A 16,580-nucleotide genomic window follows, 5' to 3' on the forward strand; every position below is an offset into this window, starting at 1 on the left:
AGTATATCATTCTTGAAGGGAATTATGTTCGAAAAGCCAGGGGACAATTCAAGTGACCTGTTATAGCTACGAACTGTACAATCGAAGTCTTTCATATAGCATCCAACATGCTCTAACTCTGAGGCATTAAATCATAAGGCTCAAAAGTATTATTGGCTGCCTTAAAAACAATAGTTAGTCTTTCGGTTAGCAAATTAAGTAATCGTTATCTCCATTTTCATATATTTTATTTTATTTGCTATAATTTATTAACATAAACATATTTTTTTATATTATTACTTAAGTAATATTTATAAGGATTAATTAATTTTTCTAATACAATGTTTCTTTAACTAGATCAATTTATTTAGATTTTAGACTATGAAAGCGTTATTTGCTAAGTTTAAAGTAATTTAAAGTTCATTAGCTTAAGAGTAGTTAAATTAAAAAATTATAAAAAATAAATAAAATAAAAAACGATTATAAAAGCATTAACAATGAATTTGACTAACACACGCTCATACTTTTATACAACCATTCAACAATTTGATCTGGAATTGATATTTACACTTTACATAAACACCGTTAACCCCCTGAATTCAGTAAGAATAGCTTACACTAATACAGATTACATAACTAGAAATGAGAGATTAGTTAAATTTATTGTTAGCTATGAGCTTGAATGAACTCACTCAGAGCAGTATTATAAGAGAGTAATTCCTCAAGCACCTCATTTTGAGTAGCAGACACTGATGAGTACCCCAGTTATGGTACTCAAAATCTCTAACTCTCCTTTGGATTTACTAACGGTAGACCATGAACAATACTTTTCAAACAGGTTTCGGGGAGAAAAAATGCCAGTTAAAATCGGTAAGCTCTCTACCTGCTTTATAAAGGGTTTTTTCATAGGGATGCAACAAAAGTGGACAGATAGGGACAGCAAATGTACATACTTTTCCCGCTCTTTTGACATTTCTTTTCAGTAAGGTTTGCCATTTCATCATGGGAAGATTTACGATCCAACAACGAGTCGAAATTATTCAAATTCACTACCGAATTTTGGAGTCAGTGGCCTCAACTTTAAGAGCGCTATGTTCAATTTACGGTCGTCAAAATCGTCCTGTCAGATCAACAATTGAGCGTCTGTTGGAAAAATTTTAATCCACAGACCATTACAAATTGTTCCCGTGCCAGTGAGACAAAGAAGTGCTCATTGTATCAAGAATATTGCTGCCGCTAGCGCATCAATTGAAGAAGACCCAAATCAGTCTCTCACACGTTGTTCTCAAGCGTTGGGCATCTCTGTGACGTCGCTGTGGCGAATTTTGCGAAAAGATCTTGGCTTACATTCTTACCAGATCAAACTGACGCAAGAACTGAAACCGCTTGACCACCAGAATCGTCGTATGTTCGTGAATTGGGCTGAGCAACAACTTGAAAATTATCCGAATTTTCATCGAAAAATCATCTTGATGAGGCTTATTTCTGACTGAATGGCTTCGTCAATAAGTAAAATATGCGTTATTGGTCAGGCAGCAAACCACACGTACTCCATGAGTTACCATTGCCTCCCGAAAAAATTACGGTTTGGTACGGCAGCATACATCTGTCCGTACTCTTCCGTGATGATCAAGACCGGCTCAGTACTGTGAATTGGAATCGCTACCGCTCAATGATAACCGAATATTTTTGGCCCGAATTTGATGATATGGACTAGGACAATATGTGGTTCCAACAAGACGGCGCCACAAGCTACACAGCGAATATCACAATCGATTTATTGGAAACCAAGTTTGGTGAACGTGTTATCTCACGAAATGGCCCAGTCATCGGCCGATTTATGCTTGAAAACTGTCGAAAATTGGGTTCAGCGTCTAGACTTGTGATCAAAACCGTTTTTGTTTTATTTAAAAAAGCTTTGGTAGCGCTCTTATTGAAAAACCCGTTATATGTTGATTGGACAGTATTTTGGATGTTGGATTAGTAAGTTGAATATAACAGAACTAGTCGGCACTCATGATAGTATTTGGGTTTGTGTGCACTTGGTGTGAATATACAAGTGGAAGAAAAGCATTTTTGACGTTTTGGAGGCAGCTGAAGAGAGTGCTTATTGTTAAGACCTAATATATCGTAATAGATATTGCTTGTAAACAATATGCTATTAATCGATGAATGATAGCCTCACTATGTAGATGGTGTTTGAGAGTTTTCTGTGTGTCTTTCAAAAAGAGCTGAGAGGCTGCCAACCTTAGGCAAAGCTTCATTAAAGCATTTAGTTTTCGAAATTTTATCGCGGACCGAATAATTCCAAAAAAAGCTTTAACCATATTGTAGATTTGATGAATTGCATGCAACTGCGAAACTGTGATTTTCCATGGTTAGCCTCGATAAAGTTTTGACTTTACTCCAATCAAAGCACATTCCTTCGTATTTTAGAACTTATCATCCACCAGATCGCCAATACCGTCCACACTGATATTCAGCGATAGTGGCTTGTCTAACGACAACAAAGAGGGCGGCGATTTGGTTTGATCGTCGTCGCCGCATAAGCTAAACGAGGGCAAATCTAAGCTCAAGGCGCTCGGGTGCTGGGAGCCATGCAGTTGACTGGAGCTGTGCATAAGATGTGATAGACTGGAATGTTGTAGGTGATGATGATGATGATGTTGTTGTTGCATTTGGTGTAGCTGATTATGATGTAGGGCATCGTGTTGTTGTTGCTGATGATGCAACATTTGCATGTGATCATCGTTTTGTTGCTGTTGATGTTGCTGATGTTGCTGGTGGTGTATTTGATCCAGCGTTTGATGTACGACCACACCGCAGCCATCCATCGGCGGGCCGGTTTCAAACGATAGTCCATGACCCAGATGATCCAGTGACGGCTTATCATCCAATGTCAGCGCCTGATCCAAGTTCAGAATGCATTCGGCTTTGAAGTTATCAATTGTAAATTGATCGACGTTGAGAAATTTCATTTCGTCATAAGTCGAATTTGTTGTTGCGTCCAGATCTAGAGAAGGGTTAAGACCACCGCTCAGCAGGCTCACATGATTACTCAGGCTGGTATTGTGATTGAGATGGCTGCTTTGCGGATCCGCCATATTGCTGTTATTGTTATTGGTGTTTGTAATAATTAGGGGAGGTGGCGTGTTCGATTGCGTCAGCGTATGCGACATGCTGGACATTGTACTCGTGGGCGGATAAGTTGACCACTCCATGGAGACGCCGCCGCCACGTTCCAGTTGATCGATATTGAGATTGAGAAATATATTTGGTGACATTCGAGACGGTGATAGACAGCCGGCGCCGAACGGTGCCTTCGGCTCATTGTCCAACGAATTTGCGGACTGGGGCGGTGTGTCTGGTAACAAGGTAGTGCCTGTGGGTGCAAAGAAATATAGTTGCAAATCTATATATTGTGGTTGGTAAATAGAAGACCTCACCTAAGGAGTTGTCCAGCTGTGCGATGGCGTTTTCATCCGCATACGTGGTCTGCGCGCCGAGACCATCTTCGGTCTCTTGCAGATTGCCACCCGGCGCATCATTACCGACTTTCTCCTGCTTGCGCCACTTGGCACGCCTATTCTGAAACCAAACTTGTACACGCGCCTCGGTAAGATCGATGCGCACCGCCAGCTCCTCGCGAAAGAAGACGTCCGGGTAGTGGGTACGCTGGAAGGCGCGCTCTAGCTCTAGCAGCTGCAATGAGTTGAATGTGGTTCTGCAATAAAACGGTAAGAAACATATGAAAAATGGCGGCGAAAAGTGACAAGTAAGGTCCACACTGTGTATTTTGCTTTTTGAGTTATCTACAGTGGCGTGCTCAACAAAATTACCACTTACCCACCCCCACCCCCGTACAGCCCACTATTGTTCTCGTCTATGTACTTGTCGATTTCGTCGTGTTGTATTACTGTCAGTTGGTTCAATGTACTTGTTGTGCTTCGCCATAATACTTAGTCAGTCGGTCACTTGGAATTTATTTTTTGAAATTTGTATTTTCCGCGTACTCTTCTTTTAGCTTTTGCTTGTCTACTTTTGTCATTTCTTCTCACCACCAATATTTTCCTCTAATCCTCGATGGGTAATCAGTGGCAAAGTGGAATTGTAAAACGTGTAAAAATATATACGAAGCCTAAACGCCTTCTACGCTCTTCTCTTATGACCATATTTACCAACTAAGATTTTAGCTTTGGGCGTGTTTTCGTTTTGTGTGGAGGAAAGTAGAGAAAATATGTAACAATTCATCACCATCGTCAGCGCAAAATCCCTTAGACATGATGTAATCATGTATTTCTATATAAGTACGTATGTATGTTTAGCTAGTTCTTTTCAATATCGATTCTAGGGATTTGTTTTTATTTGCCACAACTTTTTATTCATATGTATATTTACATATACATATGAATTTATTTAGTTATTTTGATAAAAAATAATTTATAAAATTAATCCTAAAACACATGTCAATATATTCAAACTCCGATTTGAGTTCAAACAAAAAAAAATAGCTCCCGAATAAATACTAGTGTAAATAGTGTGCTTTACGACTTCCGATCAGTAGTATACAGGAGCCTGGTTTGCTATATTAAAGGTCAAGTATGTTTAACGGATTGCCTGGGTAGATAACAGCGTGAAAACTAAAAGCCCTTCGTCTGAATTTGATGCTGTACATACTGGAGTTACTATATTTTTAGAAAAAGTGTTCTGTGTGAAGTCAGTCTCCGAAACCGAAAAACAAATAAAAACAAGAAATTAACTTAATTTTAAGAATTTGTTGACATGTTTTGAATTTATTAAAAAACTGCAATGTCTGCCACAATTCTCATTCCCATTTAGTCATTATATATTTAATGGGGCAGGCAAAAAGTACCAAATATGTCAGTATATCCGACAAATTACGATCAATCATTGAAATATTTGTTTAAACAAATCCAGATGTCTGAATTGGGTATCTCCGTAAAACTAATACGGCTGTGTAAACCGATGTTGAGCAATATCAAAAGCTCGGTCAGGAAGAACTTCTCTGAGCTTTTTGATACCAAAAGATGTTTCAGACAAGACGAAATATCTCCTGCCATCAAACAAACTGTCATCACACTTACGACTTGGCTCCCACTTCACTGTGGACAACGTCTGATTGTGTTTAACGTGGGATCCTGCTGTCGACAGCTTAACTCCACGGTGCTCAAAAGCACAACGGATCAATACAATGCGTCGATCAGCGCCCTGAAAACTGGGTAAACATTTTCAGTACCAATTGGCAGTGTGGCATGGACACACTAACCACCTTGGTAGGGCTCGAGGCCCATCTAAAACCTCTGCCGTACTTTGGGTCCGGCACCCGGTTGCAATGCAACTCCACATTCGACTGACAAAGTCAGTTCTTCCCGCGATTTGGGTTTTAACCACAGCCACCACGAATCTCCACAAAGGGCCAAACCCAATGAGCAGACTGGAGCGAGCTCCAGGGGCTACTGCTCCCCGTGATACCAGTTGAGCTTCCATACTGCTCTGGACTGGTGGCCAGGATCTTAGTCGCCTCTTACGACAGGCATGCCTTACCGCGGGTATATTCGGTTTCCCCCCCGAACCCTGAGGGGGTCCCCCCGTACCCGTAGGGGGGCAGTCATAATTTTGACGTCGTAGATAATTTCGTCTATCTTGGAACCAGTAATAACAGCAACAACAATGTAAGCTTCGAAATCCAACGCAGAATAACTCTTGCCAACAGGTGCTACTTTGGACTGAGTAGGCAATTGAGAAGTAAAATCCTTTGTTGACGAACAAATACCAAACTCTAAAAGTCACTCATTATTCCCGTCCTGTTATATGGGGCAGAGGCATGGACGATGACAACATCTGATGAGTCGAGGTTACGAGTTTTTGAGAGAAAGGTTTTGTGGAAGATTTATGGTCCTTTGCGCACTGGCCACAACGAATATCGCAAATGATGGAACGATGAGCAGTATGACATATATGACGACATTGACATGGAATTGGGTGACAGCGTCTACACTGGCTAGGTCATGTCGTCTGAATGGACGAAAGCACGCCTTAGAAAGCAGAGGAAGGCTAAGACCTCCCTCCGTTGGAAAGACCAGGTGGAGAAGAACGTGGCTTCGCTTGGAATCACCGATTGGCGCCTAACAGCGAAGAGGAAGAACGACTGGGGCGCTGTTCTAAAATCGGCTATAAAAGCGTAAGCGGTGTCTACGTCAATAAAGAAGAAGAAGAATTCCGAAGAACTAGAAAGCACCATTTTCAAGGTTCAAGGCTAAAAATATGTACTTAAAGAAAGCTTATTTTTCATACACTCCATAAATGGTCTGTATCTTGAAGACCACAAAAGTCAATCTCGAGTGAAAATTTTTTCTCCTATGCCATCAAGGAAGCCGTAGCGAAAATATGTAAGCCTCATCTATGATTACGGCTTATAATTATCGTTGCTTAATGGGCATCAAAAATTGCAAATAGGGAGGATGGAGTCATGTGCAGAATTTCACGCACTTGAGGAAACGAGAAACGATTTTTTTACATATGGCTCAAGCAGCTCACGACTTCTGGTTTTATACCAAGTATTCTCTGGGTAGCCGAAGAACATCCGTTTGAAGGCGAGCTAAAGTAAGCGGCGAATTATTCCTCCCCACGGTTGTGCGCTGAGTTTGGGACCCGCCACGTATAAAACGCCTCCAATGAAAAGCAACAACATCGAATATTGCAATAAAGAATATTCCAAGGTTTCTATGCCAATGTTGCCAATGGACAGTTTAAATTATTTCGCCAATACAAGCTTCAGACTGACGAGCTTTTCTCAGAAATTGACGACGGTTGCAGTTTGAAAAAGATTTTTTCTCTTTTTATATTTTATTTCGAACGGTATTTCTAACCGATATTGTTCAATCCAAGTGATTTAAATAAATCCATAAACTCATTGAGTATTCGACCTATACAGCTTAAGCAAAACTTTCATAAAGCAAAAAAAAAAAACTTCCAACTATCAATCTCAAAGGTAAAGGTAATAAATAATAATAAATGAGTTCAAAAAAGCCAAGAAGAGATGCTACGGAATTCTTGCCAGATTTTAACACCGATGCATCTTAAATATTCAGGACAGAACTTAGTCTTAAGAACAGCGACCTGACTTCTAAGGATCTGAATTATTTTCTGTTTAATTTGACTTATTATAGGTTCTGATGCGGTCAGTTGTGTTGAATATTCATTGTAAAAGAAAACTTCTTCAGTTTTTCTTGAATCGTTGGACTTTCGCTAACCGTTATATTAGAAAACAAGAAAAAACGTTAACTTCGGCTGCACCGCAGCTAATATACCCTTCATAGGTGCATTTCTTTTAGAAGCTATGTGCTATAGTAATCCGATCTGAACAAATTTTTCGGAGATAATATTATTAACTTAAGCAGTAATCCCTGTCAAATTTCGTGAAGATATCACGTCAAATGCGAAAGTTTTCCATACAAGAACTTTTTTCCGATATGAACAATTTCTTCGGAGAATACATTGTTGCTCTAGAAAATAACCTGTGCCAACTTTTGTGAAGATACATTGTCAAATGTGAAAGCTTTCCATACAAGAACTTGATTCCGATCGTTCAGTTTGTATGTTATAGTAGTCCGATATCAGTTCCGATCATAGTTCCGACAAATGAGCAGATACGTTCACAAAATTTCAAAACGATATCTTAAAAACTGGAGACTAGTTCGTATATATACAGACGGACGGACGGACAGACAGACAGACGGACATGGCTAAATCGACACAGCTCAACATACTGATCATTTATATATATACTTTATAGGGTCTCCGACGCTTCCTTCTGGGTGTAACAAACTTCGTGACAAACTTAATATACCCTGTTCAGGGTATAAAAACGAAAAATAAAATCCTACTTATTCATCTCACACCGCTAATGGCAGTGCGCAAAATTGTGTCGATAACTCTGTACTGTTGTTGTTGTTGTTGCATTTTTTCTTTCTTTTACATACCTGTATCGTCTCTGTTTTCGCTTCATTGTGCTTTTCTCCATAAGAGAATTTAACGATTTATTGGTGTCTTGACGAGCTGTGTTTCATATTCACTATTGTCTAACCACTTTTATAAGGAAACCTTAAGATACAGGCTCCTGCGCGTTCACATTTTTTCATATTTTCTAGTTATAGCATATATTTTCGATCTACATAATTAAATGTGTATTTAAAATTCACTTGTCTTTACATAAATATATATGTAATAGTGCATTTATGTGGATATATCTGCATGATTTTTTGAATTTTACGCAACATTTTCACATAACGATTTCTTATGAATATAAATTATAGCGAATTAAAACACCGAAATACCATATAGTTCCATAACCTTTTTTTTTAACAAAAATGCATTTAAGTAAAATATTTTACAACAACACACACACAATGAGATATGCCCATGCAAACCGTTATGCTGGCATGTTTTGTACGATTTTACGATTTTGGTCTGCTGTATGTCCCACCGACGATGTCACCAACTAGACTAAATTAGGGGATTGTGTTGGCATGTTCTGAACTTTAGAAGTTCGCTGCGGAAGCCCTAGAAATTTATGTTCTACGACTATTCCGCTCGCCGTTTTTTCCCATTTCTGCTACTTTTATTTTGAATGGTCTTTTTGTTTCAGCATTTTTAGCATTTCAGCTTTACTATTTATATTGTTATTTTGTTTTTAACACTGCCGTGTTGTTGTTGTGACGTATTATTCATTTCTAGTGTTCGGCGATTATTGTGAGATCCCCGTTGCACTTTCTACAAAAATATTTATTATCGTTGCTTATTTTTGTACTTTTGTTTACGATAGTGAGGTTCTATTGCTGTTGTTGTTGTTATTATTATTATCCTCTTTACTTTCTAAGCTATTTACATACAGACATATCTGTACACTAAATGAGGTATGTGATATGTGTAAAAAAGTAAAATCGGGGAGTAGTTAGAGCGAGATTTTATATTTTTGATTTTGGTTAGCTTCTGGTAATTCTAGCCGGAAAAATATGTATTTTTGAAACCTTGTGCGAGTGTTTTTGGTTTATGATCTCATAAGCTCATGACGAGAAAGCATATAGTATTTCTATAACGGTGATAAATGCTACACTCATATCTAACAAACATTTTCAGAAGTTCATATCGCTTTAAAGAATAAATCCATTCCTTTGAAAATTTCGATTTTGTTATTCTAAATGAGTTTTCATTGAAGGCAAGACGCCTATTATAGTGACCTCTGATCCTGTCGATATCATTTTTGTAGTAATATTTTTATGATATTTAGCTTCAAAATAGGTGTCAGTCTTAGAATTCATGGTCAACCCTCCTTACTATAGTCTTCATTACTTGACTTTTTTAATTTACTAAGTATTTCTCTTTTCAAGGGCAAACTATGCTGAACTTTGAAGTATTGTACCTCTTCTTATGCTTCGTTTTACTATGAGTTACGTTAGGGAAAACAAAATGAGGAAGTCAATATTATGCTGTTTGATCTTCAATAATGTCTACTAACTTTAAAAAGACATTTCATATTTTTCCAATTTAGTTAATCAGGAAGTCATGTGTAGAAGTTCACGCAAGTGAGGAAAGCTCTCTAAATGCCGAGAAACGATTCCGCTACATATGGCTCAAGCAGCTCAAAACTTCCGGTCTTAGACTAAGTATCCTCTGGGTAGCCAAGGCCATCCGTTGGAAGGAGAGCTAGAGTGTGAAGGCAAAGCTTCCTTCCCCAGGGTTGTGCGCTGGGTTTGGGAGCCGCCACGTCAAAAACGCCCCCAATGAGAAGGAAACAACGACTTTGGATGAGAGACCTTCCTTTGCAACTCGGTATAAGGCAACTGTGGGAGGGCATTTCAAGCCCAGCCTCATACTACTAGACATTAACAGCAACAACAATGTCGAAAACCAACGCAGAATAACTCTTGCCACCACGTGATACTTCGGGATGAGAAGGAAATCGAGAAGAAAAATTCTCTCTCAGCATTAACACCACCAACAATGTCAACCTGGAAATCCAACACAGGATTGCTCTTGCCAACAGGTGCTACTTCGGACTGAGTAGGCAATTGAAAAGTAAAGTCCTCTCTCGACGAACAAAAACTAAACTCTATAAGTCGCTCATAATTCCCGTCCTGCTATATGGTGCAGAGGCTTGGGCGATGACAACAACCGATGAGTCGACGTTACGAGTTTTCGAGAGAAAAATTCTGCGAAAGATTTATGGTCCTTTGCGCATTGGCCACGGCGAATGTCGCATTCGATGGAACGATGAGCTGTACGAGATATACGATGACATTGACATAGTTCAGCGAATTAAAAGACAGCGGCTACGTTGGCTAGGTCATGTTGTCCTGATGGATGAAAACACTGAAAGTATTCGACGCAGTACCCGCCGGGGGAAGCAGAGGAAGAGGAAGACCTCCTCTCCGTTGGAAGGGCCAGGTGGAGAAGGACCTGGCTACGCTTGGAATATCCAATTGACGCCACGTAGCGAAAAGAAGAAACGACTGGCGCGCTGTTGTTAACTCGGCTATAATCGCGTAAGCGGTATCTACGCCAATTAAGAAGAAGCTTCGGGGCAGCCGAAGTTAACGCTTTTTCTAGTTTATGCTAACTTAAAAACAAAAGGGGAATATCAAGGGGGAAATCCTGTGTGTGTGTCCAACTGGCCTCAAGCTAGCTGAAGATGAGCTATTTATTCTTAACCGCTTTTTTATAATATTTTGTTGATCGGTATGGTTTAAAAAAATATAATTTTTCAAAAAAAAATAAAGCCAATATCTGGTGGAAATTTATTTTTTGACAGTCAGATTTTAAACAGTCTGCCTTAAAGTACACACAGTGACAGTCTTAAGACGTTCAACCAAAAGAAATTTCTTCAATTTTATCACAATACTATTATATATATATTTTTTACTCTTTGGTTAGCAACTTCATTGTATAAGATGTTGCCAATGGAAGATTTCACGCACAAACAAACATATATACAAATACTAAAAATATATTCGGTGTATATGAGAGGGATGAGGTGCTAAATTGGAAACAATTGCTTTGTTATGATATTGTCTTAAACAGCGGTAAACATGTACTCCGCAAAGAAATATGTATATATTTATATACACTCTCCTTACTAATAAGTGAATGAAATCATTAAAAATACATATAAATATATAATGTTAAAGTAAATACTGTATCTGCCAGAAGGAGAAACGGAAGAAAGAAACTTAATCCCAGTACAAACTGCAGAGCGACCTGCTCAAATGAGATATCAGTATGTGCTGAGACTATACGCACATAGGCATATAAAGCTTTACTCATATCGGATGGCACAGTAAGGTGATGAGTGTTGAAATTCGAGCATTACTTAGTGAACGACCCAATACTAAAATATTGTTTCCTCAAAACAAAGAGTCGAACTGTCAGATTTTGTTTCCCGGTATTTCTCTTTCAAAACTACTTTAAGTACTATGGGGGGGTACTATGGGTATGTGGACGAACTTCTTTACTTATGGGACTTTAAAGTAAATTTAAATAAGAGACTGTAGGCTTCCTAAAGAAAGTCGCTACTTTTATCATTCAAAACAAAGAGTTTTGGAAGCGGTAGAGCGTTGTCTCATTCACAGAAAAGTTCTGAAGCTATGCTGGGAAGTTCTGTAAGAGTATGAGCACTGGTCAGGTTAGTATGAACAAATGTGTGTCAATAAGACAATACATACATACACACACACACATGCATGCTGCCAATAGAAAAAACTTTGATACCCCTTCTCCACAGCCACGTGCGTGCGTATGGAGTTGGTCAGTTTTCTGAATGGATGATGGTGACCGAAGTCAACACAAGAAACGCTGAAGGCTATAGCAACCGCGCTGTGTCCAGTACGTCGGTAATCTGATGCACATGAATTGTGTTGAAGTGAAGACAAAAGCTGACTGTTTGACGACTTTTGACACCTGCGCCATTGTCTACGACCCAACGAATCTCGCCAATAAAAGCGCTCTCTCGACATCGCGCAGTCACAGTTATCCTTTCGTTCCAGTCGTGTGGTGTACATCATGACCTGCGCGGAGCTTGATTCTCAGCGTTTCTAAATTGCTTAACAAATAAGTGCTTAAAAACAAGATTTCTTCCAAAATGGTTAGTTATTCTTTGCGACAAGTCAAAGCGGTGCCAAGCATAATAACTAAGTTTCTTTAAATATTTACCAGATCGCGTTATTATTGTTATCGTTGTGTCTTGGTAATATTGTTGGCCACCGTTTGGATAATTTTCTATTCAAGCCCGTTCTCGACTTCATTGGGTCCGAAGTGACGCCCGCGATACCAAAGACCTCAATCGATGAGCTTCAGAACCCGGTTGAGGACGCAATATTTTCGGAATTACGCGATAATGATAGCGCTAAAGGTGTACAGAGACGCGGTGAAGTTGGTAGAAAAGATCTGCTGCAACATCTTTACGCAACTTACGGATGCTTGAGCTCCTTTGAAGGTTGGACGAAATCGAAAGATAATGTAGGTTTCGATTCGCTGCCGAGCAAAGGCTTTGAGTGCAAGAGGTACAAAAAGAAAATATTTAAAAGTGAAGCTGTATCTCTTAAGCAGGAAAACGTTGTTTGTTGCTTTTTAGATCCGAGCCACCCAAAGACGATTTATCAATGGAAATCTTCGGCCAAAACCAGATGCAGACACCGCCTGATGGGCAGAGCAATGAGCATACGCATAGCAAGGACAAGTCTTCCTTAACTGGTAACAAGTATCCTCGCGCTTTGCCTGTTTCTCACTTTGCAGACTTTTACCAAGATTTGCTGGTCGATACGAGCAAAATAGACGCTAAGAGGGCCGGCACTGCTCCGGTAATTGGCTGTGATTGTAAAGTTAAGGTAAGATTGATGTCAGGAGCTCGTTGTAAAGGTATGAGGAGTAAAAAGACGGCCCTCATCTATTCCAAAAATTACTTTGCATAGAAACTCTTACTTCTACAACCTCTTTCAGATCGATCTCTTGGACTTGGGTCAACAGCACTATCCACGCTATCTTATGAACGCAGTTTGCCAAAACAGCCAATCACCTAATCAATATCCGCAGAAGTGCTGGCGCGGTTCCTACTGCAAACCACTCGAGTACAAAGTTAAAGTGCTCACACCACGTTCCTTATTGGAACCGACACAAAACGATCCGGCGTTGGCTTGGTTACCCGATGAATTGCGACAAGAGTGGAAATTCAAGACCGTCACTGTGGCGGCTGGTTGTTTTTGTTCGTACTGATGCTATTACCGTTATTTGAGATTGAAGATATTTCGTGGGTTGAAAGATGATATCATCTACCTATGGTATTGAACTGATCGTTTACAATTTAACGTATTCATTTAATTATATAATATTTGGGGTAATATTTATTTACACCAAACATGGTTTTGACGTTCAATAATGTGATAAATACAATACATATGTAACCAAAATTGAAAATGCAAATGTGTTAATAAACACAAACAAATTTTACATCTCGAACTTTTCTTAAAAAACGGAGAAAAATGGAAAAAACGAAAATTTTGTGTTTAAAAGTAGACATGTGAGAGTCCAATTACAAACTATCTTGGGTAGTTATCTAGAGTGACTATCTGACGATGCACCTAGGTCTTCACCGAACTGTCATGTATGTGTGCTGAAACCTTCTGCTAATCGCCACTTCATTTGTCTGTCGGCCAGCAGACGCATTCACGCATTTCGGCCTCTTTCATTTTTCACTGCAGACGTATCTTTCGTCTAATCCAACATGATCGATCTGGTTGGTGGGCTTTCGAGCCAGGTAGCTTGATGAATTTTCCGATGCAGGAATTTAGTACTACATATAACTATATTTCAGATTCCGGTAAAGTCGATCAGCCTCAACCCATTTGGGGATGTTTCATCATGAAAACTGAATTTACCCACCGTTGTACCAATGATACCTTCTTTGCCCACCCTGTCGTTAAAGTCGCCAAGCTCGATTTTGACATCGTGGGGGCAGCTCTCATAGGTGTGCTTCAAGCGCTCATAGAAAACGTCTTTGATCACATCGTCCTTTCCTTCCATCGGGGTGTGGGCGCAAATCAGCAATAGGTTGAAGAACTTTGCATTAATGCGGATTGTGGCTAGACGTTCATCCACCAGGGTGAATGCCAGGTCTCGGCGACGGAATCTCTCACCCATCACGAATCTTACACCGAATTTGCGCTCTTTCGTAAGGCCACTGTAATAAATGTCACAAGAAACTAATCGTCTCACTCCTTGTTTACGAGGACATCAACCAGCTGGGAAGCAGCACCTTCCCAATTAAGGGACCGGACATTAAATGCATGCCTTTAAATCGTAAGCCTTAATGAGTTTGCTGTGGTCGTCATCAAATGGGAAGTCTCTCATCTGAGGTCGTTGTGTCCTTATCATTCGCGCACAACCCTGCGGAGGGATGGTTCGTCTTCACATTATAGCTCGCCTTCAAATGAATGTCCTTTGGCTAACCAGAGGATACTTGTTCTAAGACGGGAAGTGGTGAGCTGCTTGTGCCATATGTAAAGGAATCGTTTCTGACCACTCCCAAGTGAATGGCGTTTAGAGAGCTTTCCTCATTTGCGTTAACTTCTACACATGATTCTATCCCCCAAAATTATGACTGTCAACAGAACAGGAGATATTTAGTACTGTTTTCGCTCACAACCAGTCCCATATGCTCCAGTCTAAAACTAATGGTGCGGTTGTTGAGACTTGGCGTAGGCCAGGAGCTGTACACTCTTTTAGAAGATAGTACCTTATATATTCAGCTCTGCAGCTTGCTGCAGTCACGTCTATTGTGACTTCTCCGACTGACTTGAACTGATTTTTAATAGAATGTAATAAAAGTCAATTCCCTGTAATGTCAGATAAAATCTAAGTTAAAATTAATTTTTTTTTCTTTTTGCTACAAAATTTCCGTTGAATCAAACTCCAAGCCCACCAAAAACGCCAATGTAAATTAAAAGTGAACAAGAGAAATTTCGCATAATGAATGGTGGACCCTGTCCTAGATGCAGCGCACTACTACAGCCATGTTGTCGCTGCGGAGCAATACCGTCAAACTTCGCCTTTCTCAGAAAAGTGCTGAATAAACCGAAGAGGACCCGAAGTTGTCGCCACAAGAGACCACGATGTGTCACATTGGCCGCAGGGGGGGACAGTATTGATTGCCTGTGCTGTTTGGACGAAAATTTGGCAGCAAGCAGTGATCGTCGCCTGCAGACATGGCAACGCGAACTGCAATTGCGCAACAACATAGCCGATCGACTCGTGCAACGCACCGGCAAAGCATACTGCGAGCTGCTCTTCAATCGTAGCGTCACTGTCAATGGACGCGACAAATCGATGACGCAGCGACTGTTGGCGCATGCGGAGAGCGTAAACCCGAGAGCACATCATAAAAAAGCTGCCTTCACGGATTGTTTTCCAAATGGCTGTTGTACAATGGAGCTGATTTCCACACAACCTGCTAAACAGAGATATTTTGAAGTTTCTGGCCTGCCAGCGGGTGTAAAATGTGAGCTCATCGGCGAGAATTGCTGTGTACGCCGATCCGGTTGGGTAACCTCGCGAGCAGTACAGGAAAATATTGCCGCCAAAGTCAAAGACATCCGACGTGTGCTACCATTTTTCCCAGACATTGAGTACTTGCAAATTATTGGCAGACAAATGACACTTTACGAAAAGCCAGTAGACTTTGATGAATATGCTTGTTTGGAGGAAGTGGTTGACCAGGAAATTATCGATGAACCTTGCACCAACGAAACCTGTCCGATCAATGCGAATATTGCGCTGGCAGTAGACTCGGAGGATGGTGAAGTTGCGACGGATGAAAATGCGCTGGAGGTCGACGGCGCTGAGCAGCAGAAGGAAGCGGTCGAAAATGTGATGAAATCTGAATTGCATGAAAATATAGACGAAAATATGGCAGCGCTGGCAGCTGATGAAAAAGAAAGTAGCGCCATAAGCTGCTCTAACAGCGATATGGATTTTTACAGAGAGCTTCTTTCGAATAGAGCGAAATGTCACGATATCTTCTACAGACCTTAAGGACGTGCTGTGCTCAAAGCTTGCTATCAAATCGTCAACTTGAGTAGGCGGAGGAAATTTATGCGCCTGATGAGTGAAAGGTGTCTATTGGAAATCAATATTGGGCTTGTAATTATTATATATATGGCATTTTCGCAGTGTTTCCGTTTTCGTTTCCTTCGTTTCTCTCGTCAGGTAGATAAATTTGCTTCTACTGCGACATCACAACCTGCGGATATCTAATATATTTATTGTTGAGGACTAAAGCATAACCTTTGTCAAAAGTTGTTGTTGACTACAACTACAAAAACAATTTATAAATACTTCAGAAAAATGCTGCTTGAGCCACAGTCCCAGGATATTCCATTGCAGCGGTCCACTTTTTTTGCGAATAGAAGTGCACCTTATTTTGCTTTCTCAACATTGGAATCACTCTGTATAAATATTTTGTCAACTTTTGTTTACAATTCAAAAATCTGAAAATCATTGCAATAAATAAAATAACCGAAAAATTAAAACAA

The 16,580-nt window shown here is 40.0% G+C and overlaps 2 protein-coding genes across 2 annotated transcripts; one reads left to right on the forward strand and one right to left on the reverse strand.

The window, feature by feature from the left end:
* Nucleotides 1–1,100: 1,100 nt before the first annotated feature.
* On the reverse strand, nucleotides 1,101–8,580 carry LOC126758860 (paired box protein Pax-3). Its single transcript, XM_050473273.1, has 3 exons — nucleotides 7,983–8,580; nucleotides 3,426–3,703; nucleotides 1,101–3,361 (listed from the first exon to the last, which is right to left on the reverse strand). The coding sequence occupies exons 1-3, from the start codon at nucleotides 8,021–8,023 to the stop codon at nucleotides 2,412–2,414; spliced, it is 1,269 nt and encodes a 422-aa protein (XP_050329230.1). The 5' UTR covers nucleotides 8,024–8,580; the 3' UTR covers nucleotides 1,101–2,411.
* A 3,245-nt stretch (nucleotides 8,581–11,825) lies between these two features.
* Nucleotides 11,826–13,500, forward strand: LOC126758000 (uncharacterized). The gene is made up of 4 exons (XM_050471963.1): nucleotides 11,826–12,139; nucleotides 12,211–12,557; nucleotides 12,629–12,881; nucleotides 12,994–13,500. The coding sequence occupies exons 1-4, from the start codon at nucleotides 12,137–12,139 to the stop codon at nucleotides 13,264–13,266; spliced, it is 876 nt and encodes a 291-aa protein (XP_050327920.1). The 5' UTR covers nucleotides 11,826–12,136; the 3' UTR covers nucleotides 13,267–13,500.
* Nucleotides 13,501–16,580: the final 3,080 nt, after the last annotated feature.

Source organism: Bactrocera neohumeralis, chromosome 5 (genome assembly GCF_024586455.1).
Source record: "Bactrocera neohumeralis isolate Rockhampton chromosome 5, APGP_CSIRO_Bneo_wtdbg2-racon-allhic-juicebox.fasta_v2, whole genome shotgun sequence".
Lineage (NCBI taxonomy): Eukaryota > Metazoa > Arthropoda > Insecta > Diptera > Tephritidae > Bactrocera > Bactrocera neohumeralis.